The sequence below is a fragment of the Dermacentor silvarum genome, chromosome 9, assembly GCF_013339745.2.
Source record: "Dermacentor silvarum isolate Dsil-2018 chromosome 9, BIME_Dsil_1.4, whole genome shotgun sequence".
Lineage (NCBI taxonomy): Eukaryota > Metazoa > Arthropoda > Arachnida > Ixodida > Ixodidae > Dermacentor > Dermacentor silvarum.
In genome coordinates, this window is record NC_051162.1 from 135,329,377 (window position 1) to 135,350,843 (window position 21,467).

General features: G+C 47.9%; 1 protein-coding gene across 1 annotated transcript; it reads left to right on the forward strand.

Annotated features, from left to right (window-relative positions):
* The first annotated feature begins 624 nt into the window (after window positions 1-624).
* LOC119464416 (transmembrane protein 229B) lies at window positions 625-19,597 on the forward strand. Its single transcript, XM_037725375.2, has 2 exons — window positions 625-902; window positions 18,821-19,597. Exon 2 carries the CDS (start codon window positions 18,842-18,844, stop codon window positions 19,397-19,399), a length of 558 nt encoding a protein of 185 aa, XP_037581303.1. The 5' UTR covers window positions 625-902; window positions 18,821-18,841; the 3' UTR covers window positions 19,400-19,597.
* Window positions 19,598-21,467: the final 1,870 nt, after the last annotated feature.

The following is a 21,467-nucleotide window of genomic DNA, read 5'->3' on the forward strand; positions in this document are numbered from 1 at the left end:
GTTTTGTAAGAACAGCTTAACTCGAACATGGACCTTGACTTGTTTTCGTCGTTGAATCACAGGCACTATTTTTGTAGTTCCGCAGCAGGTCTATTGTTCCGATCAGGAAGGTCCATCATCGCAGGACAAGAGCCTGGGGGCTACCAATAAGCATGGAAAGACAAACGGACGTCTTCTTTACGATTGCCGCACCGTGTATTCGGAAAACTAACGTGTGACATGCATAGCTTCGCCGTAGCCTACCCATTTTGTCGGAGCGCGCACGTGAAGCCGTCGGTGAATTGGGTGTGAATAAATACGGCATTTCCGTATTGGGGTCAATGGCTCTCGTAGTTCGAATGTCAAGTTTCTGAAATGGGTGGATTTTTTACGACTCCTCATTTTTCTTCCCCGAAAAGGTCAAACAGAGGAGAATCCGCTGCACCAAAGCGACCCAAATTTTGGTGGCCCGCGAAAGGGCAGGTCTACTATAGCGGCAAGTGCACCGCATTAATCCGGTGAGCGCTGGGCGACGCGCGGGCTCGGTCGTGCCCGGAGAGAGCAAAACGGGAGCGGACGAGACACGTGATCCGCGTTCAAAGGTCCTCGTGCTGCTACCGTGAACGACGTGTAGATTGCATCGAGGACAATAATCGGAAGCACTCTGGCAGGGGCCTTTCGTATCTGCACTGCGTCAGGTATCGGCCGCCGCGGTGGTGAGAGGCCAGCGCCAGATCGAGCGGAGGGAAGGCGCGCGCAGCAGGAAGCAGTTCGCCGAACAGCTGCGCCGCTTCTCGTGACTCGGTGACGCCGCCGCACTCTCGCCTATATGTTGCGCGTGCGCGCGCGCGCTGTCATGTGAGGCCGTGGATACTGCGAACGGCGCGTTACTTCACGGGGAATGCCCGAACCTGCAAAACAAGGTGAGCCGCACGATTCGTACAACGGGGGTCATCATTTGTGCATTGTTTTCCGGCAATTTCACTAAAATCTGGTCAACCGTGGCGCCAGAGGGGGTCGTAATTTCCAACGATAATTTTCGTTTTTCATTGTTTGTCAATTTCCTCACGCACTGGGATGCAACCGCGCCGCCGTTAGCGATGGAATCCGCCACTCGGTACGACAGATGATAAAAAGAACAGACAACGGATCGCATTCAAACTGGCAGCCAGAAAAGGAAGAAATTCGCATGCGAAGAAAAAGTCGAAATACACGGGACGAGCGCTGGCCCGTTTCGTGTCTTTCTTTGTTGTGTGCGTGTTTTGTTCAATTCCATGCTGCCAGTATGAATGCAAGCGCAACCAACTAGCCCGCCTTTCCGCTTTGACAATGGAGTGGATTGCTACCGAATGACCGGGTTCACTCGGACTGGCTTAAACGCTCCTACGTAATAACGGCTTGTAAAGAAGGCTGAGTGCGACAGCGCACGAGATGAACAAGGCTCCGACAAGCGTCTGTTACGAACGAAAAGCTCTATCAGTCAGATCTCCGACCTTGCTGATAACCCGGACAGGGGAAGTGGTAGGCGCCACTTTCGACGCACTCTTTTCGAGTGTTCTTGCAATTCACATCACAGACGCTTATTATGGAACACTGGGCACGAATACACACAACCGTCTGATGACACAGAATCGTACCGAGTGGCGGATTCCAGCGCTAACGGCGGCGCGGTTGCATCCCATATACACTGCGCCCGAACGCATTTAATGCACTGCGCTCTTTACGACCAATAAAGCGCCTCTGAAAGATGTCCCCTGGTCTGCGGTGTTACTTGCGGTCTGCTAATATTCGCGTGACAGAAAAGGTTGCAATAAGTAAAGCTTTCGCCGCCAACATTATAGAACCTGCGAATGCCTCAGGCGCCTGCACCTGTTCGCTTTGCATTGCACGGCTACAGATTTCCCTGCAGTGATTATTCTTGCTGGGCGGATCAACGAGCAATTTCTATTTCATTGAAGAATGTATTTCTTGGAAGTGAAGAAATATAAACTAGAGGAACCAGAGGCGCACTTCAGCAAGGTCGTCTGTTTTGTAAGAACACAGCCGAGGATAACACGGAAAACAGGCGAAAAGAAAATCAACGGTCTTGCCGAGCACATAATCCATGAAGGTCTAATGATATTTCTCTTTCGTGACACAGCCACGGCACGTAGTTTTCCTTGGCGCTAGCGAGTGGCTCCGCTTGGGGCACAAATCAAGGTTTTCCTGACGATCGCTCCGTTGCAGGTACGAAGACTTGCCCCAGACAATTCTCTCTCTCTTTCTCTCTGATGTTACGACACAGGCGACGTCGAATATACGTGAAAGGATAAAGTTGCGCGTCGAGGAAACGTGTCAGGTCATTTGTAAAACAATCAGGCTTAGCAGGACGCGTTCGTTCTGCATAATGACACTAAACCAGCGCATCTGTTCGAGCGCGTCGAAAACGGGGGTTGGCGTGGTGGTTAGCCTCTTTTACGTCGCTAAGCAGATACAGTCAATTACAGACATCGGTCTAATTATGACATCGGACGAAGCCCAGGCGCCTCTTTGCGACGATGTTAGTATGAAAGGCGCACGATTTACAGTGATGTGACATTGAAAAAACGCTCATCTTTAACATTTAAGGTTAGTCAGCCTTCTTCGCTGAACATACTCCATCTGTAAACTGACAAATCAGTATATTCTGAAGTCAATCTCTAAAGATAAGTTTCAAGCGAGTGAATATCAGAAAATTATAATTCATTCGCTACTGGAAGCTTCCTGCTTATTGAGAACTTGGCTATTATTTTCTGCTGCCTGATTTAACTAAACACAATATGGAGACCGCCATTGCTTGCCCAGTACCGCCGAAACTGCTCGCGACCTCGTCATGGAAGCTTTGTGCTGTTATCACTCGAAAAAGTCGATACGTTTATGCTGCAGTTCGGGTAGTTTTAGCCGCCATAAACGCAACTGCGATGCTGACGAATATCGTAACACAAGCACAGCGCAAAAGGCGGGGACAAGATAGAAAAAAGACACACGGAATTACCAACACGCCCAAGCCTATACCTTTGTCAGCTGAAAAAAAAAAAAATGTTACTAAATGGCACCCTCAAATTTTGCCGAGTGAATAATGTGGCGTCAGCCATAGATGAGTTTACATTTAAGGCAGTAAATAAAAATACCTCTACAGTGGCTTTGATAACAGTCAGATCGGTCTAAGTAGAACAACAGTGTGCGAACTAGGGGAAGCCGCAGTCTTCCCTCTTCCACCCACTTCAAGTCCCTTTCAGTTTTAAGTTTCAGTTTATTATTCTATAAGTATTTTATAAATATTTCGAACCATTTGTGTAGGTTTGAAACAGAATAGGGCAAATAAAATGTCTTATGACCAAATTTTGTTGGCTATGTAGCAGCAACAATATATGCATAACATCTCTTTTGAAATTGGGAAAAAAAAAAAAAACCTGCAGAAGCTAGCGCAATTCCACTGCCGTAGAAGTTGCCGTAGAAGTCGCTGTAGAAGTCGAATTGCATAATTGACTAATTAATAAAGTGTAATCAGTTAACTTTTCAAATAATCACTTTAGGCCACATTGGAAATTATTATTGGAGCCGGTGAGTTCGCAAGACATAGCTGTCAATGCTTGGGCGCAGGAGGTTATCAAAGGAAAGCAGAAACGGGCAGAAAGAGCGCCAGACGTTCAATTGGCCCTTTTTCTTCCCTTTGATAACCTTTTGCGCCCAAGCGTCGACAGCTATGCACCAACTAGCCCAACATCCGTAATTTGCTTCACAAGACATATCCACTTAAAAGGAATTCTCAGGCCGATGCTATATGCATTCCCAAATTAATCGACGATGTGCATCGGACTTTCAGTTAAATTTTGCTAAAGTCTGATTCCGAGTTATTTGGTAAGGCGACACCTTTGAACGGAACAGCGCAAGACACGGGGCAAGGATGAATGTCAAAGGCGCACATAAAGAACTGACTTCCAAATGAGTTTACTGATATCATGTGACCCGTTTTAAAGCATTCCTAGTCAAACAGTCCAAACCATTGCACACGCGTAAAATGATATTAATTGCTACTACTGTGACGTTCCTTCTTTATCTTTTCTGTTTCATTGTTCCAGTATAGAGCAAATACTTACCGAGGACGATAACTGTGAGATTGAGTAACACTCGGGCAGATTTATCGGCACAGGAGGGTGCTTGAAAAAATAGGGCAGATCTAACGCACATCTTGGAATCTATGTGATGCGAAACTTTCGTGAAGCAGTTAATCAGTTGCTATGAATCTCCCCTTTCGCTCCTGCATATTTGGCGTAAAGCAAAGTGGCGTGCGCGCACGTGCTCTCGTGCACCTATGCTACGCAATGAGACGCCTGCGGCTATAATTTCAAAGATCTAGTTGGAGTTGGCACGGTGGAAGTATACTTGCGATGGAGGCCTAATGGCAACAAAGGGCGAAAAAATCAGAGCCCTTCCACTACTGCGAAGATGGAAGCCAGCGAAGCTGTGACTATGGTGGGTCTGCTGTAGTGAATACTGCCCCCACGATGAGAATGGGCGTATCGTCGTTGGGTATCACCAGACCGAACGTGTCAATCATGAACGCTCCGATTGAGAAACTCGCGTTGAAACTTAGCCGTCGCACCGGGGAAGTTGGCGCTAGCGTTGCCGAGGCGTGCACCACCGTTGTAGGGTTCCTGAAGGGCTAGACGACGCTGACGTTTGGCCTCAACATCGCGCTCCCGCAACTCGGGGTCTGCGGCTTTTCACTGACGTTTCGCCTGGGCTTCGGAAGCTTTCACGCCAGAATTGGCACGTCGACGACGAGCCCTTTCCCGAGCGCGTTCGCGGCGGCGTTGCTCAAACGCGTTAGGACACGTCGTCAGTTCCTCATGAATTGCTCATTCCCCCTTAAGCGATGGCTCATACACCCGTAAGCGCGGCCTCCCCATTACGACGACAGAAGAGGAGCGAAATTCTACGCTGGAATGATGAGCGGCAACGCAGCCAGCTGTGGAAGTACACGACGACGACGGACGCGGAAGCAGTGGCACGAGTGCGTGCCGAGCACGAGCGCAAACCGAGGGGCGCCAACGAGCCAGCTGCCGAAGACGACGCTCGAGCCAATGCTGTTGATGATAGTTTTTTTTTTCTACACGCGGACACGATCCTGAGAAAACATACCCTTAACAGCTTCGCTGTAAAAATTGTGCCGTAATGGTTAGAGCATTGGGCTGCTCAGCTGGGGGACCGAGGTTCGATTCCACAAGCGGGCACGTTATTAGATTTGTTTTAAAGTGTGAGTTATGCGACAAGACGACGGGAGCACCCAGCTGCCACAGTCAGGAAAACCTGGGAGGGTTCGCAAAGGAAGTTTTGCTTTAAAAGCTGGAATTACTGAGAATAATGACAAGGAGGAGGAGGAGAGAAAGAGAAGGCAGGGATGTTAACCAGAAATGCGTCTGGTTGGCTACCCTACTCTGGGGGACGGGAAAGAGGGAATAGAAAGATGAGGTAGAGAGAGGTGGGGGGGGGAGGAAGGACACGGTGAGCTCGCGCACGCACGCGGAGGGCCTGAGCAATTCAAAGGCGTTCACATAGGCCAGTCGTCCTCAAGTAACTGTTGTCTTACTTGAGAATAATGACAACATTACAAAACAAAACGGGGAGCTCAAAAAAGGGAGCTCGTGAAAAGGTAAAAAGATAGCAATGAAAAAAAAAAGACGGGTTAAATATAAACTAGTGAGAGCACAAAGCCAACAAACAATTAAGCGTGCACTTAAACCTGAAGAATAAAATGTTAAAGAAATACTACGAAAAACACCAGCATACAGATCCAAGGGAAAACACCAGCAGCTGTGCATTTGCCACGTCAGTACAAAAGAAGAGAGAAAAAAAATCAGAAATGGAAAACTAGGAAGAAAAAATGCACAGGGAAGACAAAAATAGAGAAAGGTCAGTGCACTGCACCAATCAGTGTCGCAAATAATCATGCTGCTTTAGAACGTGAGAAAGACGGAACGCTGACACAAAAAAGTCCGTGCCGTTCAATAACTCTATAACTTCTGATTACAAGCGTCTAGTCACGAAACGGCGCATCTTCACACGTGACACAGGCCGAACTGCTGCCCTATTTAGAGTTCCAGTTACTTGCATGCTCTCGCAGGCGATCGTTGATGCATCGGCCTGTTTGTCCGATGTATACACAGGTACAAAAAAGTGGAACCTTATGGACAACGCCACACTTCACAAACTGCGTAGCGCGTCTTCGTGCGAAGTTCACGCAAAAACGTCTCAGGGAGGTTGCGCAGAAAGAATAGAAAGTTGGAAGTAAGCGCTCTGCGTATGTTTGCCACTCTCCTTATCCCGTCTTTTGGGCTGTTACGTTAAAAAAATTAAATTGATGCTGCACTGCTTAAACGGCGTTTTGTTAATAGAGCAAGTGGAGGAACATTGCATTTTACCGCAATTTCGGGGAGAGAGAGAATTTATTTGAAAGGCAGAGAGGTCGGCCTGAGCGAGCATGCTCTGGCCTGCTACTCTGCACAGGGAAAAAAAGGAAAGGGGACAAAAAAGGGTGATGAAATAATATGATGAGGACAGGAAGAAGGGGTGCATATATACACTAACACAGTGGCTTCCTTAAAGCCTCGGGTCTATTCCGGCGGTCTTCAAGTAGTCCATAGCAGCCCTTGTAGCTATTGAATTTCGATGGCGCTTATCTCAAATATTGCCACGCGCCTTCAATAAAGTCATTTTCTCTCTCTCAATAAAGTCATTTTCTCTTTCTCTCAAAGGGGGCTAACGACGTTTATTTATGAGCAGCTCGGCTCTGGAGAAAATGGCGGCGAGAGCTAACCATCGAGCGGGGCGGTTAGCACGCGCACTTCTTCTTGCGCCTCTGCGCTTGCCCTATTCCCACTACTACAGGTGACATTTCCCCCCTTCCTCGGAAAGAGCATCGCCTCGATGCTCAAGAAGTGGTGTGGGAAAGGGGAAAAAAAAAGAAAACACGCTCAATGAAAATGCTCGCGCACAGAACACAGTGATAGCTACAGCAGCGTAGCTAGAAACAGTTCTCTACGTCTCTAGAAACAGAGAGGTAAGCGCATGAGGTGCAAATGGGAGCGTAAAAATCACGAACGCGCAACGTAGGGCTTCATGCGTACGACGTGAACGACGTCAGGGCTAGGTGGTTGTCTACGCCGTGTTTGCGCAGCACTGTCTGGAACGACTTCATAGTTCACGTCACTAATGCGGCGCAGCACTTTGTATGGGCCAAAATACCGGCTGAGCAACTTTTCACAAAGGCCACGGCGGCGAACAGGGGTCCACACCAACACATGGTCTCCGGGACTGTAGCGCACTTGCCGCTGACGGATGTTATAGCGCCGTGCATCTGAGACTTGCTGCTCACCGATGTGCAGCCGCGCGAGCTGGCGAGCCTCCTCAGCGCGCTGAGTAAACTCTTCGGCGTCAGTAGTTAGGTGCTCGGCGTCGTGGCACGGAAGCATAGCGTCCAGCATCGTCTGTACTTCGCGGCCGTAGACGAGGCGAAATAGTGTGAAGCGCGTTGTTTCTTGTACGGCGGTATTATACGCGAAGGTCACATAAGGCAGGATACGATCCCATGTTTTGTGCTGGACGTCGATGTACATAGAGATCATGTCTGTGATGGTCCTGTTTAGTCGCTCCGTAAGGCCGTTGGACTGTGGATGGTAAGCGGTCGTCTTTCGATGCCTGGTGTTGCTTAGTTGAAAAATTTCGTCCATGAGCTGTGCCGTGAACGCCGTTCCTCTGTCTGTGATAACAATGGATGGGGTACCATGGCGCAAGACAATGTGACACATGAAGAACTGCGCTACCTCAGAAGCCGTAGCTCGTGGGAGCGCCTCTGTCTCAGCATAGCGGGTTAAATAGTCAGTGGCGACAATCACCCACTTGTTGCCGTCGGTTGATAGAGGAAACGGCCCAAGAATGTCCAAGCAGACTTGGTTGAATGGCTTATGAGGTGGTTCGATGGGTTGCAATAACTCGGCTGGCTTCAGGGGTGGTGACTTTCGCCGCTGACATTCACGACAGCCTTTAACATACTGTTTGACGCTTGCCGACAGCCCGGGCCAGTAATACATCTCGCGCACTCTAGCAAGCGTTCGTGAGGAGCCGAGGTGGCCAGATGTAGGCTCGTCGTGGCAAGCGAAAAGAATATCGTCCCGCAAGTCTTTGGGAACTACTAGGAGGTAGGCTACGTCATTCGGGCGGGCGTTCTTCATGTACAGCACATTGTCTCGTAGACAGAAGGACGTCAAGACGCGACGTAGATGGCGTGGTATGGTTGTTTGACGGCCCTCTAAGTGGTCGATTAGAGGTCGAATTTCAGCGTCGTCAAGCTGCCATCTGACCAAGTCCGACGTAGTAAGGGCGCCCAGGAAGCCGTCGTCGTCCTTTGACTGTCGACTGACAGATTCGGCGGGAGCACGCGACAACGTGTCGGCGTCTTCGTGCTTGCGGCCAGACTTATAAACTATAGTGACGTCAAATTCCTGTAGCCGCAAGCTCCACCGTGCCAGTCGTCCTGAAGGATCGCGTATGTTCGCCAACCAACATAGAGCATGGTGGTCTGTCACCATTTTGAAGGGGCGGCCGTAGAGATAAGGGCGAAACTTCGTGATCGCCCAGACGACCGCGAGACTCTTTTTCTGTAGTAGAGTAGTTCGCCTCGGCACGGGACAGCGAGCGGCTAGCATAAGCAATTACTCTTTCAAAGCCGTCTTGACGTTGGACGAGTACTGCGCCAAGGCCGATGTTACTGGCGTCAGTGTGCACCTCGGTGTCAGCCTCTTCGTCGAAATGTGCCAGGACGGGTGCTCACTGAATGCGTTGTCCTAGGTCAGCGAAGGCCGTCTGTTGCTCATGCGTCCAGGTAAATGGCGTGTCATCCCTGGTAAGGCGAGTCAGGGGTTCCGCAATCTTCGAGAAGTTGTCGATGAAGCGGCGATAATACGCACACAAGCCCAGGAAGCGTCGGACGGCCTTCTTGTCGGCAGGAGGAGGAAAAGCTGCTACAGCGGCAAGTTTGTCGGGATCGGGTCGAACTCCTTTGGCGCTGACGACGTGTCCAAGAAACTTGAGCTCTTCATAACCGAAGTGGCACTTTTCTGGTTTAAGCGTGAGATCAGCCGATCGGAGCGCTTCTAGCACATGCCGCAGGCGATGAAGATGTTGCTCAAATGTTTCAGAAAAGACAACTACGTCGTCAAGATACACCAAGGCAAGTCTGCCACTTCAATCCAGCGAGGACAGTATCCATCATTCGCTGGAATGTAGCTGGGGCTGAACACAAACCGAAAGGGAGCACTCGAAATTCGTAAAGGCCATCGGGAGTCACAAAGGCAGTTTTCTCGCGGTCTAGTTCGTCTACCTCGATCTGCCAGTATCCACTTTTCAAGTCGAGTGACGAAAAGTACTGGGCACGCCGCAGTCGATCTAACGAGTCGTCGATACGTGGCAGTGGGTACACGTCCTTTTTAGTTACGTTGTTGAGCTTCCGGTAGTCGACGCAAAAGCGTAGCGTTCCGTCTTTCTTTTTGACAAGAACGACCGGAGACGACCATGAGCTGTTGGAAGGTTCGATCACGCCGTCTTCAAGCATCTCTTGTACTTGCGTACGAATCGCTTCGCGTTCCTTTGCCGACACGCGGTAGGGCTGCTGGCGTATCGGGCGTGCGTCGTCGCATGTGATGATCCTGTGCCTTGTAACTGAAGTCTGGCGCACTTTAGACGAGCTTGCGAAGCATGCCCTGAATTCAAGCAAGAGCTCGTGCAGTGCTGCCTGTTTGTCTTGAGACAACTCTGAATTAATGTCGATGCTGCCCAGTGCCTTGTCAGCCATCCTCACTGGTTCAGGGGCAAAACATCCAGCAACGTGTTCTATTTCTTCGGCAAACGCTATGGAAGTACCGCGGAAAAGGTGTCGATGCTCGTTACTAAAGTTGGTGACTAGCAACTTAGATCGGCCATCACGAAGCTGTAGCACACTCCTGGCCGCACAAACACCTTGCGTCAGTAGATACGCTAAGTTACTTTCTGCGACCACTCCACCTTCGCGCAATCCACCGCACATCACTTCGACTAGAACACTGGCTCGTGGAGGAAGCGTAACACTTTCGGCGGAAACACGTAGCGCGTCGTCACGTCGTTTGTCGGCGTTTGTGTCGATTGCTTGGTCGGCTGAGAACGTGACTACACCTCCCCGTTAGTCAATAACAGCGCCATATTCCTGCAGGAAGTCAACTCCGAGAATGACGTCGTGGGAGCATTCGCGTAGGACAAGGCAACTCGCCACGAATGTCGATCCTCGAATCCGAACTCTTGTCGTGCAGGTTCCCAGTGGAGTAACGACGTGACCACCAGCCGTACGAATCTGCGAACCATGCCAAGGTGTAATTACTTTTTTCAGAAACGTCGCCATCTTCCCGCTTAATATAGAATAGTCCGCTCCGGTATCCACTAAAGCGCTAACCGCATGTCCGTCAATCACCACAGGTATGTCGAGCGAAAGCCGGTCATTCCGTTCAGCTGCGGTTGATGTCGGTCCGGTACCCTTCGTTACTCGCGTCGATCGGAGGTCTTCAGCGCGTCGACTGCCAGCGGCCTCGCCCCCAAAGGTCGCTGGAGTTAGTTTTCCCGGCGGGGACTTGGCGACCGTCTGCTCGAATACCGCTGAGGCGATGGTGAAAATCGCCTTGGCGACGGCGAGCGCGACTGTCGCCCGGTAGGCGGTGGCATGCGTTGCTGAGCCAGATAATCTTCAATATCCCGAGGTCGTTGGCCCAGTCGGGGTGGTGGCGAGTAGGCGGAAAAGCCCCGCAACCCAAGGCGTCGGTATGGGCACTGGCGGTACAAATGATCTGCCTCACCACAGTGGAAGCACAGAGGACGGCGATCCGGAGTGCGCCAAACATCTGACTTCCGAGGGGACATGCGTCGATCGTCGGCGTAATGTACTGGTTGCTCCTGCGGAAGCACAACCGGAGGAGCGGCATGGTGAAACGGTGGAGGCGTGCGTCGTTCCTCGATGTACGACACCGGTTGGGCTGGTGGAAGTGCAACCGGATGAGCGGCCTGGACAAACAGCGGCGGGGACGAAGCAGGCTGTCTCAACACTTCTGCGTAGGTCGCACGGTGGTGTACAGAAGGTACAGGCGCGGTGTTAGCAGAAGGAAAGTTGGACCGGAGCGCTTGGTTCACTTCATCTTTTACAACACTCGCAATGGAGCTCACCGTGGCTTGTGGCGTGCCATTATTATTGTGGCGTGCCATCATTTCTTCGCGCACAACGGTGCGGATGAGTTCGCGAAGGTTGCCATTATTGTTTCCAATGACCGTCAAAATGTCTGTACTCGCGTTCACTTGCCGATCATAAAAGTTCGAGCGATGCTGAAGCATCTTTTCCATACTTACAGCCTCGGCTAAAAATTCGGCGACAGTCTTGGGAGGATTGCGCACCAGACCAGCGAAGAGTTGCTCCTTCAGCCCTCGCATCAGGTGACGCAGCTTCTTGTCCTCGGTCATTCCAGGGTCTGCTCGTCTGAAGAGGCGCGTCATATCTTCGACGAACGCTGTAACGCTTTCGTTGGGAAGCTGGACTCGGGCCTGGATTGCTCGTTCGGCTAGTTCGCGGCGATCGGGACTGGCGTAGGTGTCTAGTAGCTGACGACGGAAGTCGCGCCACGACGTCAGTTGCTCCTCACGGTTTTGAAACCATGTACGCGCGCCGTCCTCCAGGCAAAAGTAGACATTCCTACGTTTAGTCGCGTCATCCCATTCGTTGCATTCGGCCACGCGCTCGAAGTCGGTCATCCAGTCTTCGACGTCTTCGAAGACGTCGCCATGGAACGACTTAGGCACCAGTGGATTTTGAAGCGTATACCGATTCGTCACTGCACGTTCCATACCGGTTGGGGTAGTCTGAAGCACTGCGGTGTCTTCAGTATCTTCAGGAGGCAGTCCCCGGATCCTGCGGCTGGTCCGATGGACGGGAGTATCGACTAACACAGGGCTGATGCTTCCGCTCCCAGGAGGAGTCTGCGGCATGAGTGAGAAGTACCCCGCACCTCCACCACTTTTCCACGCGCCTTCAAAGGGGGCTAACGACGTTTATTTATGAGCAGCTCGGCTCTGGAGAAAATGGCGGCGAGATGATGATGATGATGATGATGCCTCAATACTTGGCACAACCCACTGAGGGGGATAGGCCACGAACCGGGTGGTATTATGATAGAAATTTGAAATAAATTAATTTATAAATACATAAGTATAAGAATAAAAATAAATGAGTAATTCAAAATGAGAAATAAAGCAATAATAAAAGAATTTAGTAGTGTTTACTAAGTTAGTCAGCCTTGCCTGAATAGGAATAGTAATATGAATTTAATAATAAATTAAATACAGCAAAGGAAATACGTAGATTTTGAATAATAATAATAATAACATAATTGTGGTTTTATGACTTTACTTTTTGAATTTGCTAAAGCTATAATTTATTGAAGGATAAATAAAGCAATCGCGTAACAATGGGAAAATATTAATAAGGCAATCTTTTTGTGTCACATAAAAAGTTATAAATGGCTCGGCAAACATTCCCGTGGCCATATCCTAACACCGTGGCTCCAAGTGAGAGTAAAACTGAACTGCTTAACGGCAGTCCTAGATTACGAAGTGGGATTTCTAAACATCGTTGTCGATGATTAGAAAACCGCCGACAGGATAGTAAAAAGTGATCAATAGATTCTGGTTCATTGCAGAGGTAGCATAATGGTGATGCCGCCAGACCACATCTGTGCAAGTAAAAATTTAGTTGTGGAATACGGCAACGCAGTCTTGTCAGTGTTACTTCGAATTGCCGGTTGGGACACCACTGTCGATTCCAAGAATAATTTAGATGTATAAAGTCTGTTGATTTTGCTAGTGCGAGGCTTTTCTTGTCTTCAGTCAAAGCAAACTGCCTATATCTGGCTGCAGTGATATACGCAGTTGCCGGCAGCACAGATATCGCCGGACCCTTTAAAGAAGCTCGTGCTAAAGAATCAGCTATTTCATTAAGTTGGATGTCTCGGTGGCCTGGTACCCATACTAAATGAACTAACTTTAAGTGGGGAGGAGCTAATGTATAAAACGTGTTTAAAGCTGTCAAATTTGTAGATGCGTTAAGCGCGCTGCATACAGAAAGTGAATCTGTGACAATAATAACTTTTGTAACATATAGCGGTAACTTTCTCAATGCAAGAATTATTGCCAGAAGTTCGGCCTGAAAAATTGGTGTGTAATCTGGCAGGCGAAGTGAAAAAGACCAATCGAGGGATGGTGAGTATATTCCCACGCCTGCCTTCTCTTCACACGAGGAAGCATCAGTCGCTATTACATTTATTGGGAAATGGGCCAAATAATCTTGCAAAAGGGCATTCAAATATGTTGGTGGCAGCAGTTTTGCGTTATTGGGGAAAATATCCGCAAACTCTATTTTAAAGGACAATTTGGAGCTATCTAACGGAATGATTTCCCTAATGTGAACATTTAAAGGTGCTAATTGTTCCTGCACAAATACAACCTGTGGGGTATGTAACCGAGGCCACGTGATCTCAAAAAATGAATTTGGTTCACTAATAAATATACTGTACGTCTAAGAGGCGACTCATAAGCCCTTAAGTAGGTTTGAACCGTAAGCATGCAGAATCTCGTGTGAAGAGAAGGTAAGCGCGCTTCCTGGTATAACACGTTATTAGCAACGAATTTAGGCAGGCCTAAACATATTCGAAGAGCTTCTCTCTCTAAAAGAACAAGTGGTCTTATTTTATATTTTGCACCTCCGGAAAACAAAACACATCCAAATTCTATAATCGGTCGTACATACATACGGTAGATCATAATTAATGTGTCACTTCGCATACCAGATCGCCGGTTACTGATTCTACGTAATAAACCTACAGCTCGTGTCCCTTTCGTTGCAATATTTTCTATGTGAGAACGCCAGCTAAGTTTTTCATCATATGTGATACCCAGGTACTTAAGCGACTCTACTTGTGGAATTATTCTCTGATCACATACTAAAGATAAATGTATCGGTGCGGAAAGCGGAAAGACAAGGACTGCACTTTTGTTTACGTTTAGAGACAGGTGAAGAGTGTGAAGCCACGTCTCTAGCATACTGAGGTATGTTTGCAAGGACAGATAAAGGGAATTGATGTCTCTTGCTGTCGCGAAAAATGCGATGTCGTCTGCATAGACATAGAGATGAACTTCCCGGCTCAGTGGAACTGAACTCATCAAAAGGTTAAATAGGACAGGAGACAGAACAGCCCCCTGGGGCACCCCTCTTGTCTGATCGAATTTTGTTGAAGAAACGCCGTTTTGAAAACAATAAAATTTTCTATTTCTTAAAAATGCAAAAATCCATGTCGTTATATATCTCGGAAAATTGTAGGACTGTAATCTGTCCAGTAGTAGTGGGTATTCGACACTGTCATAAGCTTTCGCCACGTCAAGAGTCACTAAAGCACTCAATTCTTTTCTATTTGTAGCAAGTTGGATACGGCTTTCCAAGTCTACATGCGCACACCAAATAGAGAGACCAGGACGGAAACCTATTTGACTTGGGCTCAGTAACGAATTTTTAGATATATGATCGATCATGCGATCATATAGAACTCTTTCAATAAGTTTTACCATATTTGAGGTAAGAGAAATAGGTCGAATATTGTCAAGATTGTAGCCAGCTCCTTGTTTTTTAAGTAGTGGAATTATTTTGGCTGTCCTCCATTCTTGAGGAATCCAAGCATTTTTTAGAGAATAATTCACGGTGTTTAGAAGTTCCTCAGGAGACATTGCAAACAAAATTTTTAACATGGCATTGGAAATGCCATCAGGACCTGGTGCTGAGGCAGGCAAAGATCTAACGATATTGGAAAGCTCCGACACTGTGACTTCCACAAAGTCATCCGCGATGGGAGGTCTTAATTGTCGATTCGGCAAACGTGATGTTAAGCGTTGAGCTAATCCCTTTCCTATGAATTCTAATGAAGCAGCTGTCTCACGTGGTGAAAGAATTATCGATGTAGTATTCGCTGATGTAGGTATGAACTTTCTATACCGAAGGAATCTGAACAGTGCTTTTTTGTTGTTAGGCTTAGAGAGGAATTCATGATGTTTTTTATCATATTCGTCTTTGGCATTCGATACAGTTCTTTTGAATGTGGCAGCTGCAAACTTATAATCACTCCAGTTACTCGGAGACTGATTGTAAAGTAGTTTTTTCCAAGCGGCTTTTCGTCTTCTATAATCCCGCGTGCACTCCGAATTCCACCAAGGAGAGTGAGTACGTTTATCTTTGTTAATATTGAACTGAGATCTTTTATATGAACTTTTTAATACCGCGCAAAGACTCATGGCTTTGATGTCATCCGGCACCGTTATCTGGGAGTTGAGGGTCGCTTTTAATACACTCTGAAATTTCTGGTAATTGACAAAAATTCGCGCCGGAGACTCTAAAGAAGTAAGAGGGCACAGAATATCAAATCTAATGGGTAGATGGTCACTGTTTGAAGCAGAGTCGACTGTAGACCAGGAAGTCACGCACATCCCCACGCTGGCAAATGTTAGATCCAATGCTGATTTATAACGGCCTTGAATAAACGTAACTGTTTTCGTGTTTAAGCAACAAAAATTTTGATTAATTGCCCAGTCCGATAATCTTTTTCCACATGAGTCTGTTCGGAAACCCCAAGCCACATGGTGTGAATTAAAGTCTCCCGCTATCACAAATTCTTTCCTACAAGATTTGACAACGTTATTAAGGTATCGAATATCTTGAACACCTGCAGGAAAATATGTATTAACTAAAGAAAACGGAGAACAACCAGGAATAGTTACATCTATTGCTAGTATCTCGCACTCCGTAGACATATACTGATATGATATTGTTGCTTTGTGGCATATTTTATTTGTTATCAGGAAAGCGAGTCCTCCACCTCTGGATGGACGGTCCAATCGAAATAAACGGTAGTTTCTTATGTGGAAAGCTAACCATCGAGCGGGGCGGTTAGCACGCGCACGTCTTTCTTCTTGCGCCTCTGCGCTTGCCCTATTCCCACTACTACAGGTGACAATATGATGCTAGTTTCCAAATTAATTCCAAGTAGAGCAATTTGAGAACTCACCCACTTCAATTAGTAAATTGTAATAGGTGCCTTAAATTGATCAGTGTAAAGTTTTTTTTAGAGGGAGAAAGAGAGAGAGAGAGAGAGAGAGAGAGAGAGAGATTTTATTTGCAGGGAATGTCGGCTTGCGCTGGTGTGCTCTAGTCTGCTACTCCGCACTGGGGAAGAGGGAAAGGGAGAGAAAGCATTGGGAATGATAAGAAGTAAGCGCTTATGTACACGCCCTACTTAGCCGCTTGTATAGTTTCCGGTCTTGCACTAACTTTAACGGCGCTTTCGTTGTCCGCCTTGCAATTGTAGAATTAGGCCATGGGGCAAGAACAGCGTCTTCCGACAGTTGAGTAGAGTAACCAGTTGGGCTTGTTGGTACAGTATAGCTTGTAATGGCACAACATAGCTTGTAATTACAGCATTCCAGCTGAAACTCCGTAGCAACGCCAACTATCCCTAGTATCCTGGTTAAAGCTTCGTTGCAGTGGCTATGCATCAAGCGGCCGCGCTCACGCGGAGTTGTCTGTTGTGGATGGAATGGTAGAGCTTTAATATATTTAAGGCTGCCTAGTTGTTGTGCGACCTTGGCACATTGATTCTGGCGGATTGGCCAAGAATGGGCACACACGCCTATATCGCATACACAGTGCCGCAGTTGTCTTTTCAGGCACAGGCCCATGTTGTCAGCCCGGCAAGACAGCATCCAGCACACAGCTAGTGGCCCAAGGTAGTAGACAACTAGGGTAACTGGTTAATGTGCAACTGTTTATTGCGCGAGATAATCGAACCAGCATTAGTGGCCGAAGTAGCTAAAGAATGCTATCGCTTTAAAAACAGACAGGATGATGTGAGTGAGATGTTCTACATTACTTAAAACTGTCATCCGACACCAGATAGGGATAATAAGGGCTGTTTGTCAGCTAGTTGGTGCAGTCGGGTTCAGCTATACGAACGGGTGGCAGTCTTTATTGCGTTTGCATTATTTGGCTACTTGACGCACTTTCCGGGGGCTGTCTATGTATGTTTGTATTTAACCGTCTTCCCGCCTACCTGGGTCACTCGCTGGTCGATTGAGTAGCGCATCGGACTGCTGTGCTGAGGGAACTGGGCTCGAGGCCAACCATCTGACCAAAATGTGTCAGTGTGTACATACGTGCCGCTCTGCAAAGAACCTCTTTCACGCCGATATGGTTCACGGTAGACGCGGGACTGGGCAGGTGCCACTTTTCGAAGAAACGCGTTGACGCCGACTTGGAACACTGGGTCACTCGGTCTGTGCTGGTCATCAATGAACCTCATTGAGGCAAGCTTCGGTCACTGGGCCAGTAGGTGTGCGACGCAGGGAATGTGCCGCTCCACAATGACGAAAAAGATCCGCAAATTTCTCCGATGCTGAGCGGAATCGAACCCACGTCACAAAGGTTCCTCAAGGACAGCAACCCGACGCATTAGCAGGCACAGGGTGTGCGCTGCTTTCCGTAAAAGCCTTTCAAGCCAACGCTTTAGCGAGCTGCGCCATGAATGCACTGGGTCGCTTACCAATCAACTTCTCGCCAATATGGGTCGCCAATTATGCGCCACCGAGTCTGCGGCAAGCGAGGGAACAACTCGGCGTTCGCAGACACCAGCGCGTCAGGCTTCTCCTCTCGGCAGTGGCACTAGATGGCGCAGCGTGTCCTGAAACGAGACCAGCTGCCGCAGGACGCGTTTCCCAGGAGTTCGCACCCACCCAGGCATTTCGGAGGCCACGTGCAGGCTTCGCGGTGGCGGCGCTAGAGGGCGCCAAGTGTACTTAAGGAAGCGCGAAAGAGAAGCCCCGCTAAAACTCGTTACGATGGTGGCAATACATTGTGTTGCCATATTGATTGAATACTAAATGCATTACAATCTGCAGTCATCGAGAGATGGGTCCTGCTGAAATTTTTTTACTTGATAGAATACGTTAGTACGTAACTGCAGTAAATCTACCGTACATTAGGAGAGAATGCACGGCACTCTCTTGCGTCTATATAGGCAACCTTCGACTCCATAGTATCTTTTTTACTCTGACCAGTAATAAAACGGCAACAGGTCTATTGTGTTTTCCAAGTCGTAAATTCTTTTATTATTTTCTTTCGCAACATTATTGCTGTCGCTAAAGGCATCAGGTAACATGCTGGATGCATGCAGGAGGCAAACAGGACAAAATAGTAGTACCTACATTGCCTTACGTTGTGTGATTTTGTAGTTGTCGCTTGCGTGCTTATGGGTGGCTCACGTCGTTCCCGGGGCCAATCACTGACCGTGAGCAGTTTTTCTTTCATCCGCCTCCAAGGTGGGGTTGGTCATGCGTGCCATCGTTTTCATCTGGAAGCGTATTAAGCGCTACAGCTGAACGAGTTGTATACCTGTGAGCGTCAGCAGCGCACATTTGCGTTTTGATGCACCTCAACACGTTATAGTACACGGTCGTCAGCTAGTGGCGAATCTATGTGAATAAAAAAACTCTCTCTTTCATTCCGTACTTGGGAGAAGCACTCTTCTTGCTGCACGTTGTCTTATTCTCCGTTCAGCCATCCAATAACTGCGTTACCCTAAGCCTTGCCAAATGAACTACTACGTGCGCGATTTACACACTCTGTCTGTGAGACATTTGCGGACATGGGTTTTTCTCACAGGTCTGTGTTAACCACCCGACCATGGCGGCCACCAGCAGCGGGCCTCTCGAGACAAAGCGCTGTCTTCGGTTGTCCGTTGCCTGGCGGCTGTACCTGTACGCTCTGCACGGCTACTTGATCGAGGTCACCTTCACCGCCGTCTGGGATCTGCTAGTGTTCGGAAGCCTCGAGCTGCGCGGTTTCAGCAGTGTTTGGAGCCTTGCCATCTACTCTATTTCCTGCATCGCCATGGAGAAGATCAACAGCTTAATGCAAAGGCGCGGGCTTCTGGCTAGGGCGCTGGCTCACACTTGCTGGATCTACGCCTGGGAGTTCACGACGGGCTCTGTGCTCAGAGCTATGGGAGCGTGTGCCTGGGACTACCGGGACTTCCGGTACAACATTTCCGGTTTGGTGACGCTAGAGTACGCGCCGCTTTGGTTCCTGTGCGGACTGCTCTTCGAACTGCTCCTTGTGAACAACGTGAACAGGCTAGTGTGGATGTGCGAACAAGCCGAATCTGCAGCCGACGTGAGGGACGGCTTTGCCGCACCCGTTGGCGCCGCGAAGAACGGATACATCACGTGGAAGAGAGAATAGGGAGCTGTAGTTTGCACGCGTGAATGACCCAAAGAGCGACTGGTCTCGACAGTACGTAGTCGTTAAAATGCAACCTTTCATTATTTTTGTTCGACGAGCATGCGACACGAAAACCTTTCTAACGCGTTGTGGTTCAACAAAACGTCACAAAGTGCGGCTACCAGCACTGCCGTCCACATGTCTGGTAACCCGGCATTCAATGAGTAACTCTGTAGGTGACGCTAGGCTGAAACACTACAAGGTTCAGCAAGGGCTTCTTTTTTCAAGTTTGCCACTGGTGCGTTACCCGTTGGAATTTTTCTAGAAGAGTGACGGCTTTACTTCAAGCTATCCTTAGTGTTGGCACTGGTTCATAAAACCTCTTCAATAAATCTTATCTATTACTGTAAAAAACAAACAAAAAGAACAGTAAAAGCAAACACGCGCACCAAAATTTCGGAGGCACAGCTGCGATTCGCCGAGTGCGTGCTAGATGGCGCCACGATACTGCACCGCAAGACGCGTAGTATCTAAACCGTGCTGACGCATATTCAGTCGCATGTAACGTGATGCGGTTATTGATAAGCAAGCGAGCGGTACCTGCACCATGGGGAATACCCGAAATTATTATCGCAAGTCGTTTGATTCATGGTTTATCGGCAAGAAGCAGTTTTTTCAAAACCGCTGCAAGAACCCCGAAAAATAAATATTGGCGGCGGAGTCCATCCTTTGGAGATGAATGGCTACGTTAATGCGATTAGTAATTTTTCTTATGTTGGATTTGTAATTGATGATATGTCTTATATGTAGGGTCCTTAGTTTTCGGGTTTTATTATTGAAATTCGGAGGGGGGTGGGGTAAGAAGTGGCTGTTATTTAATCGTGGAAAGCCAGGGAGAAATCTGGCGTTCTATTGTCTGGCACAAAAATCGAAGAAACATTATTTCCTTTTTTGTAAAGCAGCACATTGTTCGGGATTTTTCAGTAACATTTATAAACGAATTAAACGAGCGAAGGTCTTAATTTTTACGCGGACATTGTATTTGAACAAGCGAAATCACTCACCATGTGATGGTAAAAGGGCTGCTCGTAAATCATGTGGCGAACTCATCCCTAGAAATTATCGGTGTCAGGCATTAGTAATACATTTAAAGAATCACGACGACAAAAACAAGGAATAAAAGCAGGTTTGCCGATCGCTTCTTCATTTTGTTCTTTGAACTTTTTTAATAAAGACAAGAAATGTGCATACTGGCATGCTTTGCCGGAGGTGCGATGCTCTTCCTTAACTTACAAGCCCTTTTTGACGTACATTATCATATGCACTGGGAGAATTTCTGCGTGTCCATCTTAAAGGGGGGGGGGGGGGGGGGTGACCTGCCGGGCTTTTCGACCTGCTTTATTGGTCTAGCTCCCAACATACGGTTCTTGCAACAGGATAATGCAATACCAACTAGACAAATGAGCCACCCTTGTTCGAACGTAACGTAGTCAGGTCCTCTCAACGTCACAGCTACCGTTCGCAATGCGCAGAGACACCAGCGCTGCGATAATTCGCCCTCCAGCGCATTAGCGCCGTTTACGTGCATGCGACGCGAAGGAAATGTGACGCCACGCGCCATTGTCGTCTTCATGTAAACGCAGCTGCAAAAAAAAAAAAAATAATAAAAATAAAAAAAATAAAAAAACACGACAAGCTTAAGTTCACTCATGGCCAGGTAGGTGCTCAATATATTATACTTTTATAAATGCCGGTTTTCGCTTTAGTGTTAAGCGCGAACGCGGCACATACCATATTCTTATATTAGTAATATTATTAAAATGGTATATTCGACCTTTTCACAGAAAAGGTAGCCAGTGCTCATGAGTTGTGTGACACCTCCATTTATTATCCTCTACGAAATGGCAAACTTAGAGGAGAAATAGGGTTTAGCGCGATGCTTATATATATATCGGTCGGTGTGTCAAAATGTGGAGTTAACGTGTGCTACTCGAACGCGATGGACCCGATTTTATATGTTATGACAATTATGAAAATAATTATTGCATGCACCCACACGAAGTGGAAATCTCGCTGTCAACCATATTTG

Excerpts from the sequence above, each read along its gene's own strand:
- LOC119464416 (XM_037725375.2), top strand. The coding sequence starts at position 18,842 with ATGGCGGCCACCAGCAGCGGGCCTCTCGAGACAAAGCGCTGTCTTCGG.